The sequence below is a fragment of the Euleptes europaea genome, chromosome 8 (assembly GCF_029931775.1).
Source record: "Euleptes europaea isolate rEulEur1 chromosome 8, rEulEur1.hap1, whole genome shotgun sequence".
Taxonomy (NCBI): domain Eukaryota; kingdom Metazoa; phylum Chordata; class Lepidosauria; order Squamata; family Sphaerodactylidae; genus Euleptes; species Euleptes europaea.
This window is the reverse complement of record NC_079319.1, coordinates 23,338,152-23,361,359: the sequence shown is the minus strand read 5'-3', so window position 1 is coordinate 23,361,359 and position 23,208 is coordinate 23,338,152. Positions and strand designations below refer to the sequence as shown.

Sequence of the window (23,208 nt, the reverse complement as noted above, 5' to 3'; positions counted from 1 at the left end):
TTTGATTGGATCATTTATCCTTTCACCTGGATCTTGTTTTATTTGTTCTCTGCATACTAATACAATACACCTAGGATTGCAGGGCCTTAAAGCTTCACTTTGTAATACCTCTCTCCACTCTTTTGTTCATACTCATATATTCTGAAGAAATGTGCTCTAGTTTATAGAAGCTTAAACTACAACAAATGGTATAAGGTCTTTTAGGTAACCCCAGCTGACCACTGTTATACTGTAGCTCTCTGTACCTGCAGATGGAAGGTTACAGATTACAGGACTGAGCAAAGTAGCTGATGTCTCTACCAGCGGAAGATAGAGATTCCTACCTTTACAGAAAATACTAGGGACCAAAATGACCTCCACAAGCCCCCCACAAGCCTCCTAATATAGCAGAACAAGAGTTATTTATAGATCCTGTTTACATATTGTTGCACTTGGGTGTGAAGCTGGAATTGAAGGTGACTGAATTGCTTTCTTTCCGCTCTCTTTCCCCAAAACAATTTGATGTAATGGGAGTGAATTTGCTCACCATTCAGATCCCAAAGAAGTTGGAGTGCTTTGGGCTGAGAGACATTTCAATAGACAGTGTCTAACACTTTTTTTTTAATCCTCTCCTTTCTCCATGAAGCTCAGGTGGCATACACGATTCTCCTCTCCTGTGTTTTACTTTCGTAACAACCCTGTGGGACAGGTTAGTCTCAGCCAGAGTGACTAGCCCAAGTTCACCCAGTGGGCATCATAGAAAAGAGGGTATATTAACAGTTCTCCCCAGACTTAACCCAGTGCTAACCCCAGTGGTTTGCTGCATTACTCTCCTGAGCTCAATGTAAACCGCTACAATGGTTTTAGGGCAAAAGGTGAAAGGGAAGTAAATAAGCCTCAGTTGACTCCTATTCACTGAAAATTTTGCAGCACTTTTTATTCAGGTGACCTTTTATTCCTAAGCCCAAGGCAAACTCCCTTAAGTGGGTCCCACAAATCAACTGTGGCAGAAGGCAGATGGACAGCAAAAACTCACAGGTTCCATTTGTATTATATTATTTACTGCACTGTTTTCAAACTGTTCATATTTATATGTTGAGCTATATGTGATTCCAATTTTGGATCATTGTCCTATTGTCTCGCAATGGACAATTTATCTCTATCATGTCTCACAAGAGTTCTCTATAAATGAAGTAATATAATACTTGAACATGGTTTACGATCTTTAATTTTTATACACTATTTTTTTTTTTACAAACACTAGCTGCATGACAAACTACTGTGGAAACTGAGGGATTTCACCAGCTGTTTCTGATGTTGTAGAGAAGATCTGTTCAAAGGAAAAAGTCAAATATTTCCCTGGGCTAGTGCAAGTCCATTGTATGACCCTGAGCAGTTCACTGGGTCTGGATTATATATACATATATATATATATATATATATATATATATATATATATATATATATATATATATATATATATATATATATATATATATATATATATATATATATATATACACACACATATAACAATTTGGAATCCTCAACCTAAGGTGGCTTCCAAAACAGGGGAGTCAACTGATCTTGATCCACACTTCTCCAGCTTAAGCTAAGAACATAACAAAAGCCCTGTGGATCAAACCAATGTTCCATCTAGTCCAGCATCCTGTTTTACATAGTGACTAACCTGTTGCTCTGGAGGGCCGCCAAACAGGGAATAGCGACCAAAGCCTTCCCCCGATGTTGCCTTCTAGCACTGGTGCTTAAAGGTTTGTAGCCATTAATGGACCTTTCCTCTGTGATTCTACTAATCCTCTTGTAAAGCTGGTGTATGTGCACAATCTTCAGGTCAGTCTTCTAACACCTGAGGTCAACAGGTGCATATGCCCTAAATAGCTTTGGGGGGAAGAAAAAAGGATTGATTGGAGGGGGGAAAGAAATGTCTTAACAGCACCTTCCCTCGTCTTAACATGTCTTTAATCATTACTGCAACAGTTGCTTTTTCTATGGCAGGCATCTGGAGGAAGGGCCTTCAAGATCTTTCTTTTGTAAACTTTCTTTTATTGACTGTGATGACCTTTTTCACTCACATACAGTGCCTCTCTCCCTCCCTCCACAACTTCTCTCTCTCATGTTCAAGGTTACAAGTAGGTCAGGGAGTCATATATCACTACCCATCTTGCCTCTTTTAAAATATATAGAGAGCTGTGACCTTTTCACATCCCACGTCCTTCCTCTTATTCACAGAGACACCAACAGAGTAGCCCGCCCTCCTTTAATAATAGCCCCTCACTCAGACACTGCACTGAGCTATCAGGGTTGGGGACTCAAACAATGTTTCATTCATTCATATCTAATATATCAATACATTCATATCCTAATATATCAAGATATCTGCTTGTGTGCGTGTGTGTGTGTGTGTGTCTTTCCCTGAGACAACCAGCCCACAGGGTTAAACAAACAGAGTTATTTTTTTATTTACAGTTTAAACATAACTCTGAAGAAAGTCTGGTACATAGTTTCTTTTCAACTGAATTTTTTGAACTGTTTTCCTATTACAGCATTTGAGATCATTACAAACTGACCCTTTCAGTTAGCTTTAACCTGCTTTTCTCCACAGCTTCATTCAGCCGGACTCATGCATAACTCCCTAAGTGCTGTCTTCAACCCAAGTAACTGCTGTTTTCAACTGTCCCTCTCACTAACATTTTATCAGCTCCCATTAGTTGCTCTTAGGGGAAGGTGGAACCTAACATGTCTGTCAAGATGGCATATAAAACCGAGGGTGCATAAATGTGACAATGGAGGAAAGATAGATTGCCAAGTATGTACAATTATATGCAGTGATGGAAGATAAATATGTGCTCCATATATATAATCTATCAGATTAAAAAACTGAATCTGTTCTATGATTAATTATGAAAATATCAAAATGTGTTTTAAAATTATAGTTTTTTTTGTAATGTTCATAGGAATTGCTTTTTCTTTTAAGCATGTTATGGTAGATGTTTTCCTTTCAAATTTTAAAATAACAGCAGTTGATTATATTGAATTAGTTTTCTTCTGACAGCAAAACAACTTTTCCCCCACACCTGTGCTCTCCCAGAACTAATAAATAAGCTTGCTAAGGAAATGTAGATCTTGTTCATAAGGAAAAAGAATCTGCTAGAGATATGGGGCAATTAAACAATTCAAGCATTTAGTTAAGGAAGGATGTGAAGTTCCAACTAAACAAATCCTACAGGAGAAACTTGCCTGATATAACTCAGTTCAGTTTTCCCAAGCAAACAAAGTTCTAATATTAAAATTAAGTCATTAATGCTAAAATACAAAGCTTACATATTCTGGAAGAATACTAAGAACAGTAAAAGGGCTATTTTGAAGTAAGTTTCTAGATTCCGTCAGTGTTCTTTTATCTCAATTGGTGAAATTGTGTTAGTTCATATTTGTCCATGTACTTTTGAGTTATAGTTTCCAGTTTATATTCTATTTCCATGGTTACTGAATGATGGATCACTGTAATAGCAAATGAACTAAAAAACAGAATTGGCTAGGTTTCTATGCAACTGAAGCTGAGGAGAGTTTCAAAAATTATTCTGGATATAAACAGTTTCCACAAAAAAAGTTAAAAAATTTAGTGGATGTGGATGTGCCTGAAGTAGTTATTTAGATCTGGATCCCAGTCCTTAATATAACGTTTAAAAGCAGATGCTTGTAATATATAAAGAGTATTTCTTTTGAGCATTCATATCTTTAATATATATCAGGAAATAATTTTATAGATTTTATTTATTTACATTATTTATAGTCTGCCTTTCTCTCTGAAACGCAAAGCAGATTACACAGTGTAAGGCAAAGGCAATCAACAGGATGGGACAAAGCAATAAGGTTTAGCTTGCAGAACGCTGCAAATGGAACTGAAATAAAGCATTAACCTGACACGTTAAACAATGCAGAAATTAACACAGTAAGCTCATGCTTACAGCAACAGACTGTACATACTATTTACAGTAGTGCAGTCCATGGCTGCTACTTTTACCAAAGCATCTTTCTGAAATATTTTGTGGTGGTACAGCCCTAATTACCTGTGTAAAAAACACCCTCCTGATTCAAACAACATGCTGTTGTGCTATGCCTGCTTACAAGGGTTTTCAATCTTCTTTTATTTTATAGATCATAGAGTCACAATACTTAGTGAGACTTTAATCTGCACTTATTAATTGCAGTGATAAGAACAAAAGAAGAACAAAAACAGTAAAGAAAACTTTGGAACCCAAATGGAACCAAACATTCATTTATTCTCCAGTTCATCGGAGAGAATTTCGAGAACGAATGTTGGAAATTACTCTTTGGGACCAAGCACGTGTTCGCGAGGAGGAAAGTGAATTTTTAGGGGAGGTATCTAATGTTCTTTTATTGTTACAATGAATTAGTAGCCTTTCCTCACAAAGGAATCCTGTGGAATGGGTGGATTATGGAGATATTTTAAAATATTACATTTGCTTGGAAAAGGTCTAAAATGTGTCACATACCTTTTTTTCTCCTCATGGGCAGCCAATTCCTGAAGGGGGGTGATCCGTGGTGGCTGGGAGTGGCGCAGCCACGCTGCCTTTTCTGAGACTTCTCAGCCACCGCGGAGGAAAAAGCCATTTATAAATGTTTAAAATTTTAAAAAGTGGAAAATGCCCCATAGCGAACAGCGAGGCTATGCCACCAAAAAAAGTGGCACAGCCCTGCCACCGCTCAAGGGGCTGTTCCCAGGGTGAAAGGGCTGTGGAAGCTGCCTAAAGGTAGCCCCACCCCTGAGAATGTCCTGGGAATGCCCCCTCTGTACTAGCATGGGCTTTCCCTTCCGGGCAGCGCTGATCCTTGCTGCCAGTGCACCCATACTAGCAGGGCTGTCCCTTCTGGGAAAACCCTGCTGCTGTGGGTGCACTGGCAGCAAGGGCCGGCGCTGCCCAGATGTCAGCGTGTTTGCCCCCATGCTGGCATAGGTGCCACCTCATGCTCATTCCTCAGGAACTTCGCCCCCCTTCAGGAATGGACTCTTAGTCACTTTAGCTGTTTTTGACAAGCACATAGCGTTTTCATGCATCTTTCTCAGTACTGAACTCTAATACATCAATTCGCCCTATTCTCTGGGTGTGTATATCCTGTTACAGAACTGGAAATCATGCTGATTTTCTGATAGCAGTATGACGGGATGTGGTAGATGAGAACTAAATTAAATTTCCTCTTTTTTTTGCTCCTGAACACCTGGTTAAAGGTTCCCTAGATCAGTTGGGGCAATCACATTTATAATGAATGCTACAAAGATGTGAACAGATCACAGTTTCTACTTTGATCAAACGTTTGTATTACAGTAGAGCTTTGCACAGTAACACTTTATTATTTTGTAGATTCTTATTGAATTAGAGACAGCATTGCTGGATGATGAGCCTCACTGGTACAAACTTCAGACACATGATGTCTCTTCATTGCCACTTCCCCACCCTTCACCATACTTGCCACGCAGACAGCTGCACGGAGAGAGTCCCACACGAAGACTGCAAAGTAAGTTGTTGATTCCTACATACTGCTTGTTGCTTTCTAGTATGTTGGCAATGAATAAAATGTGAAGCTGGCATTATTTATATAGTTTCCTTTTATGCACCCACTTTAATACTATTGTATTGAGAGGTTTGCAGGGCACTTTTTAAAAAAGGAATGAAACAAATTGCTTTGAATGAGCTTTTGTAGTAGTTAGAAAAGAAAAGCTAACGATTAAAAAAACAGTGGTTTGGATCTTATGCAGGGCAAGTTTATATACTGCGATATTTCTTTCACCTGGCCTTGTAGGTCAGTGTCCTGGTGGTGGTTAAGGTATGGGCTCCACTGGGGGAGCATAAATTTCACCCCCCACATTCCAAGAGCAGGAAAGGAGGTTAGGGTCCAAGCAGTTACATTTGCCTTTCCTTGTTTTTGTGGTTTTCTCATAGAATGGTGTGAATAATGTTACTTTTCATGCCACAGTCAAACTTTTGTACAATAGTTTACTTTGTAAAGGTGAATATTATAAATATTGTTTACTTTAGGGGTTTATTCATTAAGAATGAAGTAGAATAGAATGTTCCATATCATAATATGCTGGTCTTTAATTAATACATAGGCTATTCACCTATTGTCAATTTAATACAAGCCCCCAGTTATTCTAAATGGGATATTTACACATTTTAACATTTAAATATATCTATAGCTGTTGTAGATATTATCAGTTTAACCATCTTAAAGGCTATGCTTTTTGGATTTTTTGTTTTTTTTTAAAAAAAAACTTTTTTTTATTTTTAATTTATTCTTCCCTATTGCAGAAGCTCAGGACACATTACCATGTTTAAAAACAAGAAGCCTAGATAAATGTAAGCAGTGTATTAAAAGTATGTCACCAAATCCCAAACCCAACATTAAAATTCCTATTATTATTATTGTAACTGTGGCTATTAAAAGCCAGAAAATTGAAAAGTTTACCCTTGCTTCCAGAATATACTTGGTCTTCATTGTGTCTTTGGGAATAGGGAAATTTAATAACCACTGGGAAATACTGTATTTGTTTGTTTTACATTTATGCTCTGCCCTCCTGCCTTACAGAAGATACTCAAAGTATTTTGGTATGGATTTGGTGTAAAGATAAAATTGACAAAAAGATGTTCATGGCTGATTTTTCATTGAAACACCTGGGAAAAGATGGGCTCATAGGTATGCAAGCCTAAAGTTTATTGCTATTCAGTCTAGGACAGGGATGGCCAACTTCTGAGGTCTCTTGTGGGAGGGAAAAGAAGGCACTGTGGTCTTAGTCTTACACAGGCTTCCTCACAGATGACTGGGCTCTATAAATAAAACTGTTGTTATTTTTACAGTGCAGGCTTTTCATTTAGGGTCAGACACAGCATTACTTTGTTTTCTGGCCTGAGTCTACTGCTAATCAATGTTTTAGGGGTCCATGACTTTAAGTTTTATTAAACATTATTTCTCCTCTCATAATACCGGAAATAGGATCACTCAGTTAATTTCATTAGCAGTGTGCTTGGTATAGACAAAAGAAAATATTTTTTCATACTGTTCATAATCGAGTTAATGAGTTAACGTCATATAGCCACTAGTTTAGGTGCCTTTTAAAAGGTATTAGATAAATATATGGGCCAGCAGCTGCTAATAGTCATAACAAATAGAAGCTCCATGAATGGAGTTACTGTGCCTGTATTGCTGATGCTGGGGACAATCAGGGAAAGCCATTATACCTCACCGGCAAATGCCCTAGAAGCTTTGGCTGATCACTGGACCTTTGTTCTGATCCACAAGGTCTCTTTATATAATATTATGTTTCTTATTACATCCCTTAATTTTAAAAATTCAGATATAAATGCCATTCCATCCACAAATTCAAATGGTCTATTACAAATGTTATTCATATAGCTAAGTAATAAAATCTAAGAAGAGACCTTAGTTAATGGTAATTGCAGTTTTTTTGTAACTTCTAAAACCAGCAGATAACATTTGAGCAAAGAATAACATTCATTGTTTCTCCTTCATGCTCCTGCATATTTTTTCTCTTTTGTGAAATCAGTGTCTTGGACATGTTATGTTGATTTGCATGTTTGAGTGGTTTCTGCTCAAAAAATACAATATGGATGATTGTTTTATAACTGGGGATGAATTTTTTAAATAACAAAATGGTATTTAACATGATACAGGGATATTAAAGTATATGTCAGGTGCCTGAAGAGACAAAAATGGTGAACAAAACTTAGTTCACTACCACAAATAGTATTTGAACCACAGAATACTTCAGATACTTTTAATTTCTGTCTTGATTTTTAGAAAACTTTGGCAACAGCGCCTGCATTTCCAATAACAATCTTTCAGAATTTATTTTCACCCTTTTCTAGGGAGGTTCCATACTAGAACTGTTTTCATTCAGTTTCAAGGAAAATTTAAATTCCACATAACATAGAACAGTATTCCCTATAAAAGTCACATTCCTACTATGGCTGCAATCCAGAAAGGGGGGGAGACTCCTTAGGAGCCAGTGTGACCCAGCGCTGGCATAAGTGCCCATTTAATCTGTGATAAGGGGCACTTACGCCATCATGGGTAGTATTCATGCCGGCACTGGGATGCCTTGCTGCGACTCAGGGCTTTGGCAGAGGTGCTGCCTCCTGGCAGCATTCCAGTCGCACAATTCCCTGCGCCAGCGTCCTGGGAGGCGTTCCCAGGGCGTTCCCGGGAGCTGAGTTGCCTTTAGGCAGCTTCCTAACCCCTTTCGTCCAGGGAATGCCCCTTCCCGCACCAGCGTAACTACAACATTTTTGTAGCCCCGTTGAAGTCTATGGGGGCATTTTCCTACTTTTTTTTTAATACATAAATTTATTTTCAGTGGCCAGGAAGCCTCTGAGGAGGTGGCATGGCAGTGCCCTCCTGGCTGCTATCATAACACCCCTCCTCTTAGTAATGGGCTGCCCATGTCTACTGAGAACTAAGTCTCCTTAAGCAAAGATTCTATTTTTCCCTACAAAGGTATTTTATTCCCTGGTTTTCAGTTTGCTTAATTAATTTCTGCTTTCTATGAACTGGTTGTTCTCTTGGGGCATGCACAAATTAATATAAATTATGAGATTTAGTTTCCTTGGAGAGGTAGGAGGATCAAGTACTGTTCTGATAACTCTGAAATCATTCAAAAGCACTACTATTTTATTTTATTGCTCATGATCATAATAGCATGATTAAGCTGAAAAGTTGACAGCATTGTCTGGAATGTCCAGAACAAATAATGGCAATACCAGACAAAATGGATTTGGAACCACACCTAGAATTCTCAAATTCTGATCTAATATAGTTCACATGGGTTTAATTTGTCATGAAATCGTAGGTGAATTTAATATTAAAGAAATCCAACTATCTTCAATATACGATCATCTGTGGGTTAACCTAGGAAAATGTGCAGGTTCCATTCCTGTCAAATTCTGTTCTGATGAACTAATGTGATCATTTCCTTATTATATCTAAAATTAAATCAGATGACACATGAAAGCAGCAAAGCCAAATGATTAACAAAACACAGGGTTCTACATACTCTGGTCTTTCTGAAGTACACAGAAAAGATGCAACTATATAAATTACCAAATGGGAAAAATGGCCAGATGAAGACTGAGCATGTTCTAGGAGGCAAGGAACGTTAAGAGCAATTGATCGTCAGTTAAAAGGAAAGAAAAAATGGGAATTGGGGGGGGGGCTGTTCAAGTTCCAAATAGGTTACGAAATTCTGGAGAGGAAGAATTAGGAGGACATTTCTAAATTATTCTCCCCTTCAATGATTTTGATAGTCCCCTAGTTTATTGTATCTATTGTGAAATTGATAGATTAGATGGATAGATACGATAGGAATGCTTTTAGAGACAAAGAATGTTGACAGCAGTTGAGAGTCAGTTTAAAAAGGTGGGGAGGGAAAATTAGTCGGCCCAAGTCCCTGAATGAGTTTAGAATCCTGGACAAGAAGATTTGGGTGTCTGGACAAATGGGAAGATTTCAAATGGTTTGAGTTCTCTCCCCTGACATTTCTTCTGGGCAGCTTGCATCTTCCCTCTCATAGCAAGTTTCATGGTTTCTTAGGGTCTATTTCTAAGGTTCCCTGGAGACAGTGATGGAGTTTCTGCATTATCAGAGAACTCCCTAGGTATGCAGAAAAATATTAATCTGCACATTCAAAAGAACCAGTCTAATGAGGACTGGAAGACTGGCTCATTGCTCTTAAAGAGTCGGTTATAATGAAACAATACCAATGAGGAGGCAGAAATTTCTGATATCCTGGACAGGTAGAGTGGGTGGTGGGTAGGTAGGATTTTGCAGCTGCTTATACCTACCGCAGTTCTCCATGGCATTTTAGCTTGTCATGATGAATTTGCAACCTGGTGAGAAAAATTTCTTCCTGCTTATCTGTTTTCCTAGAACAGTAGCATTAATTTAGCAATATTAAGTAGATGATAGCCCTACCAAAATAATTGGAGCTTATGGCTGAACAGGAATTTGAACCTGAGTGTCTCACATTCAAGGATTCCCCCCTCCCCCCGCAGCCACTGAGTATTTAATCAACTATAATGCACGAGTTAGAATGATGTGTTTTCATATTTCACTTACTGTTTCGGCTGCATATTGCAGGTGCAAGTTGTGTGCGTATTGAAGTAAAAAAATGAGACATCCTGACTTGTCTGAAAGAATTTATTGCATTCGTCTCAGGATTTTGTGAAAATGAAGTTGGATGTGGTTGTGCTTAGATTTAAAAGAGATGCCCACAATGAAGCCATGAGTGGTGCAACAAAGATTCTCAGATATATTTGACTATCCTAGATTTTATTGGGTTTTTCATTATAAAGAAGAATTTATGCCCTGTTACCCCATCTAGATTGAGAGTGTGTCTCCTGGGTAAAAATTCCAGAAAGTTAGCTGTGTTTATGCATGGTAGTAAAAATTAAACAGAAGTCCAGTTTATGTTGGGATGAATTGAGTTAATTTTTTGAGATGCCATTGGACTTCTGTTTAACTTTGTCTCCTGTGTGATCTTCAGACTTCCATATGCAAACAGCTTTCACCTGCATTATGTAGATGGAAGCCCATATTTACACTAAGTGACTACACTACTGTGGGGAACTTCTTTTTCAGACATTCCTGGAAAGGCAATTCATTAACTGTATGTTCTTTACCTGTGCATGGCCCATTCTGTGATTGTGATTAATTTGAAATCACAGCATCTGGAAACATACTAAAGGAAACTTTGTATAGCTTCCTTCTCACCTTAGAATGTGGAAACTCTTCCATGGAAAAGCTAGATTGGAGTCTAGTAGCACTTTAGAGACCCAGAAGATTATTGGGCTATAAGCTTTTAAGAGTCAAAGCTCCCTTCATCAGATACAAAGGGATCTCTCAATAATTTATACCCCGGTGATCTTGTTGGTTTCTAAGGTGCTTTTGGACTCAAATCTTGCTCTTCTACTGCAGACCAACACAGCTGCCCTCTGACACTATTTTCTATGGAAGTGATTCTCATATCCCTTCAGATAGAGTTTTCAGGCCCCTGAAAGCCATAAGCTGTTTAATATTTTGTTCCTCTTCAGAAGAAATTTAGTAGCAATCCTGTCTCTGTCCAGCAGATATAATTAGAATAAAATGAGAATATTATAATATTTACAGAGAAAGTATTCTGTGGCTCAGTGTTTTATTGATTCAATTATTTAAAATAAATTCTTAAGCTTTAGTTAGGTAACCTGTGGTTTGTCTTTCATACAAGAATTGTGTTTGCGGTTATAAATATTTAAATCTCCATTTATATACATCCCTGTTGCATGTTTAGACATCACATTGTTTTCTGAAATCACTTCATTTTAACATTTGTTTTCCAGATAAAGGCTTTTATTCATATAATTCAGGTAATTTTTAAGCATGTTGAAGTGTTTATTGCTTCGATACATATATTCTGCTTTTTGCTTTATATTATTGATGTGCTTCTGCTACCTGTTGTGTACAAGCCAAATTACTAATTTGCGCGGTGAATTTCTTTTTCTGCTTTTCAGAACTAGTCCTTTGTCCTTGTAATAGTACTGTATGCACTTCTTGTTTAGCACTGTACACATTTTGCTGAAATCGTCAGTGTTTTTTAGAAAATTATTCTGATTCCATCTAAAGGTGTATACAACCATGTTGTTATTAATATACTGATTGTGGGTTGGATCCAAAGTTGTTGGTCTTCTGGAGCGATGGCTCTTATACTAGTATAACTGCACTTCCATTAGCAGAGGTGGAGAGGCAATTGCTGATTTCCTTCCTCTACTGCAGCACCCTCCCCCACTTTACCTTGTCATGCTGTTGATGAGGGCTGTCTGATGACCCCCCCCCCAATAAAAAACTAGAGTTTGGGGTCATCAGAAGGCTGCAGTGGGAAATGGGAAGTCCTATTCCACAACCTTTGCAATGCTCAGAGTTCATTGGTTCAATCACATATCAGATGCATATTAAGCTAGTTTGTGAGAATTCTGTTCATTGTACTACTGTTCTGTACTGTGACTCTTTTATTGGAGGTATTTCAGTGTATAAAACTATGATAAGTAAAATGCTGTTGAGATTAGTGAATACCTTTCCATTTTGACCGGATTGCTGTATAGATTTATCTTAATCAGCATAAACAACATATTTTTATAGCCCCACCACTTGCAATAAATATTTTTTCTTTGACTTCAGATATTTGTTCAGTTCCAGCTAATTATGTACCATTTACAGATATTCTGTATTATTTCCAGCCTTGTGGATACCATGTGTTTATCTGGCTGTTGCTGGAAAATTTCCAGAAGAAGAAATTCCACACCTTTGTTGAGCAAGTTTTTCAATGGTCCATTCTTAATGCTTCTCTGCTCTAAGCTTCACATGGTTCATTTTCAGTCCATTCCATTTCGGCCCCGTTGTTCCACAGCAATGGCAAATAATTAATTTTCCTTGTAACAACAACTAGAGTTTTGCCCATCATGGGGACTGCCTTCTGGGCAGGTAGCCTGGATACTACCTCACCTTTAACCTCATCATCCAAACCACAGTTGGGCACGAGATAAGATCTTCCTTTGCTTGCATCATAGCTACAGCACACAAATGGATGGCACTGCAGGGAGAGTAGCCCTTTATGGCGGAGGTGATGCTGCTGATAGGAACCCTAGATGCAAAGCCTGACAGCCAGTGTGTTGTAGTAGTTACGGTATTGGACCAGGATCTGAGAGATGCTGGTTTGAATCTCTACTCTGCCATGGAAGGTGGCTATATGACCTAGTCACATACTTTCAGCTTAGTCTACCTTACAGAGTTGTGAGGATAAAATGTAGGTAGTAGAAGGGATGACATACATGTTTAATTTATAATCTCATTTACATATGCCAGTTTTTTCTGTATAATTGTGATTCCCTTTTTATTTACCACATTCAAGAGCGATTTTAAATAAAATTCTCTAAAGAACATTGAGTAATCATTGGCTGGGACACAAGGTGTTTTTTGTTTTTGTTTTTTTAACGAAGACATGGAATAAATAAACTTCTGACCTCTTTCCAGAGAGAAGACTGGTACCTGTACTTGAATGATAATTTGAAAGACTGATCATTCTTCTTACAGACTTGTGGTTTAGTGGTTAATGTGTTGCTTTCAAACAAAGAGAGTTTTGGTTTCCATGTGCCTGTTTTAAGTAATGCCCCACCATGGGTGGGAGCAACTCTGTAACATTTCAAAAGGTCCCCAATGGGGAGAAAGGCAGGGTATAAGTGAAGTAAGTAAATAAATGAATTTCCAGGGAGTAAGCCCCAGTGGATAGACCTGAGTAGGATTTTGAGTAGATCTGCTTAGGATTGCACTCTAAATTCATATTCAGTTAATTTTTGTTTTAAAAATCTTGATTCAGAGACTGTGTGATTGGAATTAAAGGGCAATAAGTTGGTTATTGCATTCCATTGTTTTCCACTGGTTGCACCAGGATGCTCTCTGCCTGATTTCAGACAAGTAGGACAAAAGTCTTGCTTAGACAGGGGCACATGGAGTTGTGGCAGTGGGGTTTCCCTTTTCCCCCAGCAGCCTTAAGTGGAGCGTGTGTGTCTATTTTTAAATATAATGGAAGCACATGGACAAGGGAGGCTAAATCCTGCCACCCCATAGCAGACTGAGTTTGCTTAATTTTTGGCAGTTTTCTTCCAGTGCAGTATTTGAGTTGAGGTAGGAGAAAAATGCTTCAAGCATTGAAATAAGATATGAGAGAGGGCTAGGTTTAGGTTTCCTTGCCCTTACACTCTGGTTTTGTTTGAAAAGAGATCCACTCAAGCTGAGTGGATGGTTGCACCTCTTGTTTTTCTACTGGTGCTAATACTAACTTGTCAAAGAGCAATTTGTTTTTAGGAAAAGATAACACTGATTTTACATTAAATTAAAGGTATTTAGAGATTGCTGATCTCATGTAGAAAGATCTCAGATGCTTCCTGAACAAGGAGCTCTTGTCTGATTTGGCTCTATTTTTTTTTTTTTTGTTGGGATGTGGGATTTGCCTCTGTTTATAAATCTAGTACTTAAAGGGCAGTGTACTTAGTTCCTTCTTTCCCATTTTATCATTACAATAACCCTGTGTGGTAGATCTACCTGTGAGGTAGATCTGGCTGATAATGTGACTGGCTCAAGCATGCCTCATGGCAGAAGAATGGATCTTAACCCAGATTTCCCTCTCCTATTGGCTCTTCAACAGCTTGCTTCTCTGCCTTCTAGACAATGCAAACAAAAACACCATTTTAGATGTAGGATGGCTAGACTTTCTTCCATCCTTAGACTTTACATTTTGAGAGAACCAAGCAGACAGGTTACCAGAAAACAAATTAGCTAGACCTCAGTATTTATATAATCATGCACGCCTCCACAAGTCTCTTCTGCATGCCCCCCTTTTTTGCTGTCAAGTTGCAACCAACTTACGGTGACTCCATAGGGTTTTCAAGTCAGGAGATGTTCAGAGGTGGTTTGTCATTGCCTTCCTCTGCATGGCAGCCCTAGACTTCCTTGGTGGTTTCCCATGCAAATGAATACTAACCAGGGCTGACGCTGCTTAGCTTCTGAGATCTGACAAGAACGGGCTAGCCTGGGATAGCCATACCTATATATAAAGCTAATTTTTGTCCTGATCATTATCTTAAGAATCAGGCTTGATATTTATATATCTTGAGCACTAGTTTTGAGTCATGACTTCGAGAGGAATCATCATTACATTTTTACATAAGCTTCTAATAATACAATATTCTGATAGAGCCCTTCCTGTCCTCTTTGTCCTTGTAGGCCCATGCTAGGCATTTCATTTCACATCATACAACAAGAGCACAGATACAAATTAATCCATTAATGGTCTCATCTCAAATGGGGGATCCTCAGCCCACACCCTTCTCTCTCTTTCATTAGAAGAGTTGGTTTTTATATGCTGACTTTCTCTACCACTTAAGGAAGAATCAAACTGGGTTACAATCACCTTCCCTTTCCCCTCCCCACAACAGACACCTGTGAGGTGGGTGGGGCTGAGAGAGCTCTAAGAGCTGTGATTAGCCCAAGGTCACCCAGCTGGTTTCATATGTAGGAGTGGGGAAACAAATCCAGTTCACCAGATTAGTGTCCACTGCTCATGTGGAGGAGTGTGGAATCAAACCCGGTTCTCCAGATCAGAGTCCACCGCTCCAAACCACTGTTCTTAACCACTACACCACACTGGCTCTCTGATCCTTCCCTTCATCTTAACAATAGTTTTGTCACTGTACAAAAGGTAACCATGGTTAACATTAAGTAGGGTTCATGTCTAAACTAAGATTTACAATTAGCTTGATACCATAGTTTCACATCCTGGGGAATGAAAAAATCCTGTCTTTAACTATAGATACCAAACCATGATGAAGGGCAGCAGCAGAAATGTGTTTGCCTTGGAGCATATGATACTTTGGTCCATTCCCGTTCCTTTAATAATGGCTGAAAACAGGAAGCATTATTGCTGCCCTGTCTCTTGACCTGTAAAAGTCAGAAATATCCTGGCTGGCAGCAATGCATGGTTTGCAGTTAAGTAAACCAGTTACACAATATTGGGATAAAATTAGATTAAATGAAATACCTGAGGTATGAGGCTGTAACTACACCAGACAGTTGTGCTGTCAAAAATAAAGGCTGCTGCTAGAGGAAAAGGACTTGTTTATCTAGGGTTATGTTACATTTTAGTTCACATTATTCTCTTGGCCTCTGTGAATAGAAAAGGTGGAGGAGGTTATTCTATGTTGCCGTGCTTTTGCTTTATTCTTCTGCATTTGGAACCATACGTTATTTATTAAAATATTTATACTCCACCTTTTCTCTTGGCTCGTCAGTTGTGGACATAGATAGACTTTGCTGTGTAAATGCTGTGAACTGTTCAGTATCTTTAGTTCCGTTGCCTTCACTGACTCTTCCAGGTATAATCTTTAGTCCTTGCATACCTTATTTGCATTTCTGAGAAATGAACTGTGCTCTCCTTCCCACTAGCATTCTTGGACTGTTGACAAATAGTTAAATATAGTTGTTTGTAAACCATTGGATTATATTTCTCTCCTGTGCAGAAAACAGAAAAGGATAAGCATTTCTATATAAAATTAACCCAGAGCCCAGTATGATTTTGTTCTTACATTTAAGTTCTAATAATAGAATCAGCTTTTGATGACTAAGCTCTTGTTATTTCAGTAGGTACAGTACTTGCCACATTAATATTTAAAATATGACTTTTTCTCCCTATATTCAAATCTATAATTTGTCTTGTGGGAGACAAATGGATACATACAAAACTACTGAGCCTTAGAAATGGTTATCACTATTTTTTAAAATAGCACATTTCATATAATAGCTGTAATTAATCCTATGATAACTTTTATTTTTGTAGGGTCCAAACGAATAAGTGATAGTGAAGTCTCGGACTACGATTGTGATGATGGAATAGGAGTAGTATCAGGTAATTAATTTACAACTACAAAGTTGTTCTGTTTGGATGTTATTCTCTCTCCCTTTCCCATAATTCTCTTTTGTTCACCCTTTCCTGGTTTCTTCCTTCCTCCTCTCACTGTGGAAACATGTGAGCTGTTGAACTGTTGTTATTTGAACCTGAGATTTCTTGTCTTGATTGTTGACCGCCCCTACAGTGAGGGAGAAGGGCTTGAAGTCATTGATCTATTATCCCAGGAAGCTTGAGGCAATGGCAAATATCTTACCTTAGATGGGAGGAAATTCCTCTAACCTAAGGATCCCTCCTTCAACTTAAGGGGCTCTTTCATTGGATGAAGAGTTAATTAAATTAAATTAAGGCTCCTTAAGCTGGAGGAAGGCTTCAACCTTTGCTCATAACAGTGTCCCATGCTGAGTAAGGAAATATGTATTTTTGCTTCTGGAATAGTTCTTACCACAGATTTGTCCTTTGGTGGATGCACAGTAGTCAAGACTAAGAGCATCCAGTTGCTACTGATAATGTTCTTTCTACTGAAGTGGTCATAAAGCTAAAAAAGTATATCAAAGCTCACAGTAGAAAATTCCAGTGGAGGCCTATATGTTATAGACTGATTCAGATGTGATGCCAAACCTCATGGTTTGCTACTACATGCACAAATCTTTGGTTCATGGTGCTCTAATCCCCCTATTCATGATAATTAGTTACTCCTGGGTTTGTGGCAAACCATGTAGTCTGCACTTTGCAAACTATAGTTTGCTTTTGTCCTGCAAATGAGGATTGCAAACTAAGATCAAACTACAGTTTATCATTTTTTCTTGCAAAACAATTGCTGTTTTTGATGTAGAAGCAAGCTATGGCTGCAAACCAGCAAGTAACTGATTGTTAGGAGAGAAGAGAGTATATGAGCTCAGGTTTGTTCCAGTTGCACCAAATGAGAGGTTGTTATTATTTCTGAAGCAACCCTGTGACCATGGATAAACATACAGTAAACATTATATCATATGTTGTCTAGAGATGTCATAAACCTTGAATGTTTGCTTTTTTGGTGGCATGGATTTTCCAGGACAAAGTGTGGGGATTTTTTACATCTGAATAAATCTTTTGCCTTGCTATTTTTCTCCACAGTTCAGTGGATGACACTCGGATTAGAAATATGTCACAGTTCATTTGTTCTTTTCTCTTTTGTTTTTCTTTTCACAATTCGCTGTTTGTGTAGTATTGAAATTTGTGCTGATCTATGACTGTTTTAATAAAGATTGATTGATAGTATTGAAATTGGAAAAGAGAGAAATGGAAACAATATCTGAAAAAAATATCTCTGTTACCTTTCATTTTCCTGTTCTTCTGTCATTGTAGGAATGGTCTGATTTATTTCTCATTGCCTTGGTTAGAGTCTGCATCAATCTTAAAAATATGGTTCTTGAATTGAACTTGCAACCTCATCATGTTGTCACGCTGATTTAAATATTTGGCTTGACTACATCAAGTGCAGTAACACATCCTCTTCTCCCCCCTTTTTTCTCTTCTTTATCCCAATCATTTAATGTTGTGTTCTTTAAGAGAGAACTTTGCTGTTTTTTCCCCTTCTGTCATATAAACAGCTTATCATCTTAAAAGACACAGGCTGTAATCTTATCCTGCAGTTCAGTGCCTCTAGCACAGCCATTCCCAGTGTAGCTTAAATTTTCTTAAACCAATGGTTGTTGAGGCTTCTATGCAGCCAGTTATATTTGACACTGCCCAGCCTCTGTAATCTGACACCCCTGAATATTAACAACTCCAACCCTTATCCACACCTCAGCTGTGTAGTTGCTGTCCTCAGCATGACTGTTGTCAGGTGTTCAGGCTAAGGGCAGCTAGGTTCTTTAGGCTGGAAGTCTGGTGGAGGAGAGGGAAGAATAGGTAACTTCCCCCAGCTGCCCAGATAGAGATTGGCAGGTGTACAAGCCTCTTTATTAGCTCTGTAGGATCATCTGACTTTAGAGGAGGATCATAGGTTGCTATACCATCATTGTAGGTAGACGGATACGGTTCCCCGTGGCCACCGGTGGGGGATGGGGGGCGGGGGGCTAGGGTTGCTATCTCCAGGGTGGGAAACTCCTGGAGATTTAGGGATAGAGCCTTGAAAGGACAGGGACCTCAGTGGAACACAATGCCATAGAATCCACCTTCCAAAGCATCCATTTTCTTCAGGGGAACTGCACTCTGTAGTCTGGAGATAAGCTGTAATTCCGGGGAATCCCCACGTCCCACCTGGAGGCTGACATCCCTACCTGTAGTTGTATCATCCATCCAGCTGCTCTGGTGGCTCAGGATGCAAGGACTCTATAGTCAGTCCTGATCCACAGGGATCCTGGCTTGAGTCCCATGGCTCCAGGTAACTGTGAGAACCTTTGAACTTCTGCCATGCTTATCCTATTCCAGAACTGGGGAACTGCAGTCATGATCTCCTGGTGCCTAGTATGGGTTTCTGTACTTCCCCCCCTATGCAGTACTTATAGAGTGTAGTAGCTACTAGTAATAGTTGAAACATTTGATAGATATAACCTTAAATACTGCTTTCTATTCAAATATATATAAAACTTTTTATATTTAGTCAGATAAGCCTAGTACTGTCTGCTTTGACTAGCAGAGGTATCACCTCAAACATTGTATGAGGGGAAAATGTACTGTTGATTTTGAAATCCTTTGGCATAATAATTCAGTTTCATATTGTGTCTTTGATTGTCATCTTTTGAGTAGGTCTGCTTAGCAAGGTCAGATAACATATTCTAACAGCCCATTCCTGAGGGGGGGGGCCGAAACCTCTTAGGAGGCGGCCTGCCCCTGCCGCCGGTGTAAGTGCTTGTAATCACGAGATTACACGCACTTACGCTGGCAGGGAGGGTGGCTCTGCCAGCGCCCAAGCGCCGCGGAGCCGTGCCTCTCCCCTTTGCCTGTGCGGCCTCTCCGTGGCATTGGCACTGGCGTAGAGAGGCCACGCTGGCGCAGGGGGGGTGTTCCGGGGGCGGACTGAGCGAGTAGCCACCGGTTAGGCGGCTTCCTACCCCCTTTCGGCCACTTGTGCCGGCGGCCGGAAAGGCATTGCTGCGCCTGCTATTTTGTGGGTGCAGCCTCGCTGTTTTCAATGGGAGCAAAAAGCCCCAGTTAAACAAAAACAAAAAGCCACAAAACAGCTTTTTTTGTTTAACGGTGTAGGGGAAACGGCTCAGGAAGAGGTGCGGCTGCGCCTCTTCCCTGCCGTTCCCCTACGCCGTCAGCTCAGGAATGGGCTGTAAATGTCCAGATATTGAAGGAACATGGTTACGCCAACATAACTCTGAATGTCAGTTGCCCTAGATCTTGTTCCTGGGTCTATCTAAAACCAGATTCATGTTCTGTAATTTCCAAATCAGCAATGCATTCTTAGCCAATAAAGTACTTTCTGAATGACTGAACAATATGCATCCTAGTAATACCAAATGATTGTGCCAGCTTTTTACCGTGTCATGTTTTGATACGCCTTATCAACAGCAAAGAAAAAAACAGTAGGATATTGTTATTTTCCATGGATATGTGGTGTTCAGTCATGAATATGACAAATCTGAAGGAAATACATGTGAAATCTGACAACCAAGAATTCATTTGGGAAACAATTTAAAAATGGTTTGAGATAGGGTTTCCCCAGTTCTAACTGGTGAGTGTTAACTTTTGTTTCTAAACACCAATCAAATGTATATTCTAATTTTATATATGAAAACATCTTATTATCTTTTCCGGAACATTGCAAGGCTAAGATTATTTATTACCATGAAATAAGTTCTAGTATTCAAATGTCCTGCAGGTGCGAAGTTCAATGTGTCTTGAGCCCAGAGAATGCTTTGGAAATTAGATATTTTAAAGTGATACAGGTTACAATCGTTTTCCCAAAACTGTAGTAGAGGTGCCTTCTTTCTGTGCTTCACTTTATGGATATAAAATACCTTGTATGCAGCATATTCAAAACTTCAACACAGTAAATTGTCTGTTGTGCAGTCTGCTTCAGTTAGAGATGTACATTGTAGTACAAAACAAGGCCTGTCTTGTTGTTGGCTTCTACCAAGGCACTGAAAATCAGCTTACTTTTACTAATTTAATCCAAAATGTGTTCTAATTGTAGGTTCAAACTGATGCTATTTTGGATGTAACAGTTCCATTATATGCTGTTGTCTGCTGGCATACTGTTCAAAGTGTCAAAAATCCTGACCTGAATATGCTAATCTGTGCTTCTGCCTGTGCGGGAGGTTTGAAAATGAATGTGGCCTATAAAATAAACCAATGAAAGATAAAAATTAAAGAATCCATAAAAATATTCTTCTTTCACACTTGAAAACATTGAGCTTAATAAACTTCCAGTTACACAGTTCAGGAATCTTTGTTTTGTAGATGATATTTGCTTTTAGGCTGCTGTCCCTGTCTGAGCAAAGAGCAGGTTGTGGAGCAGGTCCTCATGAGCCTCCCCTTTCCTGCCGGCAGCTTCTGCACATGATTCATTGCTGCTTTGTAAGGCATGCCCCTCTGCAAAACTACTCCACCAGTGGTCCCCTCCCCTTAACCAGTGAGGCTGAAATTCTAAGGGACAGTGTGTGTGTGTGTGTGTGTGTGTGTGTGTGTGTGTGTGAACTGCCGTCAAGTCGCAGCTGACTTATGGCGACCCCTTTTTGGAGTTTTCATGGCAAGAGACTAACAGAGGTGGTTTGCCAGTGCCTTCCTCTGCACAGCAACCTGGTATTCCTTGGTGGTCTCCCATCCAAATACTAACCAGGGCTGACCCTGCTTAGCTTCTGAGATCTGACGAGATCAGGCTAGCTTGAGATCAGGCTAGCCTATTGTGGTGGGGAATGTAGTGTGGTCTAACCTACCCCATCCCCCCTCCAAGGAAACAAGCAAAATGTCTGTCCTTCTCCCCTGGAGGCATGCTTCCCTATTGCTGTAGGGAAACTGTGGCCTTTATATAAATTCCTCCTTCCAGAGCTGAGCCTGCTGCTCCTGCCTTTGGGGAGTTGAAGCAAAATGTTCACCCCAGGCAAGAAGGCAGAAGCAATGCTATAACAGAAAATGGAAGAGCAAATTACCAGGACTCACTTCTGCTTTTGTATTATAGAATCAAATAAGTCATCAATGCAAAGAAAGACTAGTGGAAAGTGGAAATGCTGTGTTGGTCCTGTTTGGATCTCATCAGGAAACATGTTTGGTGGAAGCAGTTCCAAGTAGAAAACCAGCAGGCATGAGTTTGTGTGTAAAAACAAAAAGGTCACCATGCTGGATCAGTCCATCTAGTCCAGCATCCTGTTCCTGTAGTGAATTGTCAAATGCTATAGGGAAGTCCATATGAAGGGTGTATAACTAGGCTGTAAATTTCCAACATTGGTCATCTGGGCTACTGAGAGCTTATGAACTCTATGATGGGGAGAATAGCCCAACAGTGCAGTAGTTTTATTTAGCAGGTTGTTCACTGCTGAATGCACCAAGTGCCACTATCTAGCAATATAACTTCAATTCTGTGGAAACTGTGCAGAAAAGACTAAAATATTCAGTGCAATTTTTGCTGTCATGGTCATATCATTCTGGAATTCATGGCTCTGATCATTCTTTTATGGTTTTACAGATTCTCTTGTGTCTTCCTTTGACTGCATATCGAGGGTGACTGACCTGCAAATAATCTTGCTGATTCTTATAACAAAGATATATTAACTTGCATTTTTCCAGGTCAACTTTATTTTTGACCATATTTTTAGCCTCTCCTAGGGCTCTCTCAATTTTTTTCATCTACCCTTGTGTCTGTAATATCTCTCAGTTTAATTTAATCAGCACATTGAATGGATGCAGTGTCAGCCTCCCCCACCTTTGCTGATTTTTAATTAAAATACTGAGTGTTTAGCAGTGTTGAAGAGCTCCCCCATGGAATCAGTGAAAATGCATTATGAGTACATGGGCTGTAACACATCAGAAATTAGTAATTTGAGGAACAGTGTGCTCTTATTTACGTACAGCTATTTGTATGTCAGTCACAATTTCCATTTAAAAAAATAACACGAGGCTAAAATGTGTAAATTATTTGTACTTTGTTCAAAATCTGTATGAAGTATAAGTATTTAAAATAATGGATATATCTTTCATGTTAAATATGAATACTGCAAGCATAGTTTCTATGCTATACATTTGTTGTTGTTGTTTATACTTTTTTCTTGGAGTCTCAGTGGTTCAAAATTGGCAAATCAGTACCTTTTACTGCAGCGACTTCTATTGTTAAAGGCTAGGAATATGGTTCACCTTTTGTCATACCAGCTACAGTGTAATCTTCAACAGAGTTACACTTTTTAAGTCCATTGAAGTCAATAGCCTTAGAAAGGTGTAACTTTACTTAGGATTGCACTGTTGGTTAGCAATCCTGGTAGTATTGCATTCTCTGATTATAATTGGCTGAGCTGTCACAAATATAACTCGTGAGAAGAGCCTTCTGGAACAGTATGTTCTTTCCCACAGTGGCCAACATGATGTCCATAGAAGGCCTACAAGAAAGGCATGGAGACCAAAGCCCTTTCCTGTTGTTGCCCACCAGCGGCTTGAATTTAGAGGTACACTTCCTCTGAATATGAAGGCTCTATTTAGCCATCGTATCTAACATTGCTGGACCTGACCTCAAGGAATTTGTCTAATCCTCCTTTAAATTAATC

General features: G+C 39.2%; 1 protein-coding gene across 8 annotated transcripts in view; it reads left to right on the top strand.

The window, feature by feature from the left end:
* RIMS2 (regulating synaptic membrane exocytosis 2) overlaps nucleotides 1-23,208 on the top strand; it is a 412,392-nt gene that overhangs the window by 226,105 nt on the left and 163,079 nt on the right. For all 8 annotated transcript variants that reach the window (XM_056854758.1, XM_056854759.1, XM_056854764.1 and 5 more), the window contains 3 exons: nucleotides 4,209-4,380; nucleotides 5,382-5,535; nucleotides 16,454-16,522. In XM_056854758.1, the coding sequence (XP_056710736.1) occupies nucleotides 4,209-4,380; nucleotides 5,382-5,535; nucleotides 16,454-16,522 (395 nt within the window). The remainder of the gene's footprint in view (nucleotides 1-4,208; nucleotides 4,381-5,381; nucleotides 5,536-16,453; nucleotides 16,523-23,208) is intronic.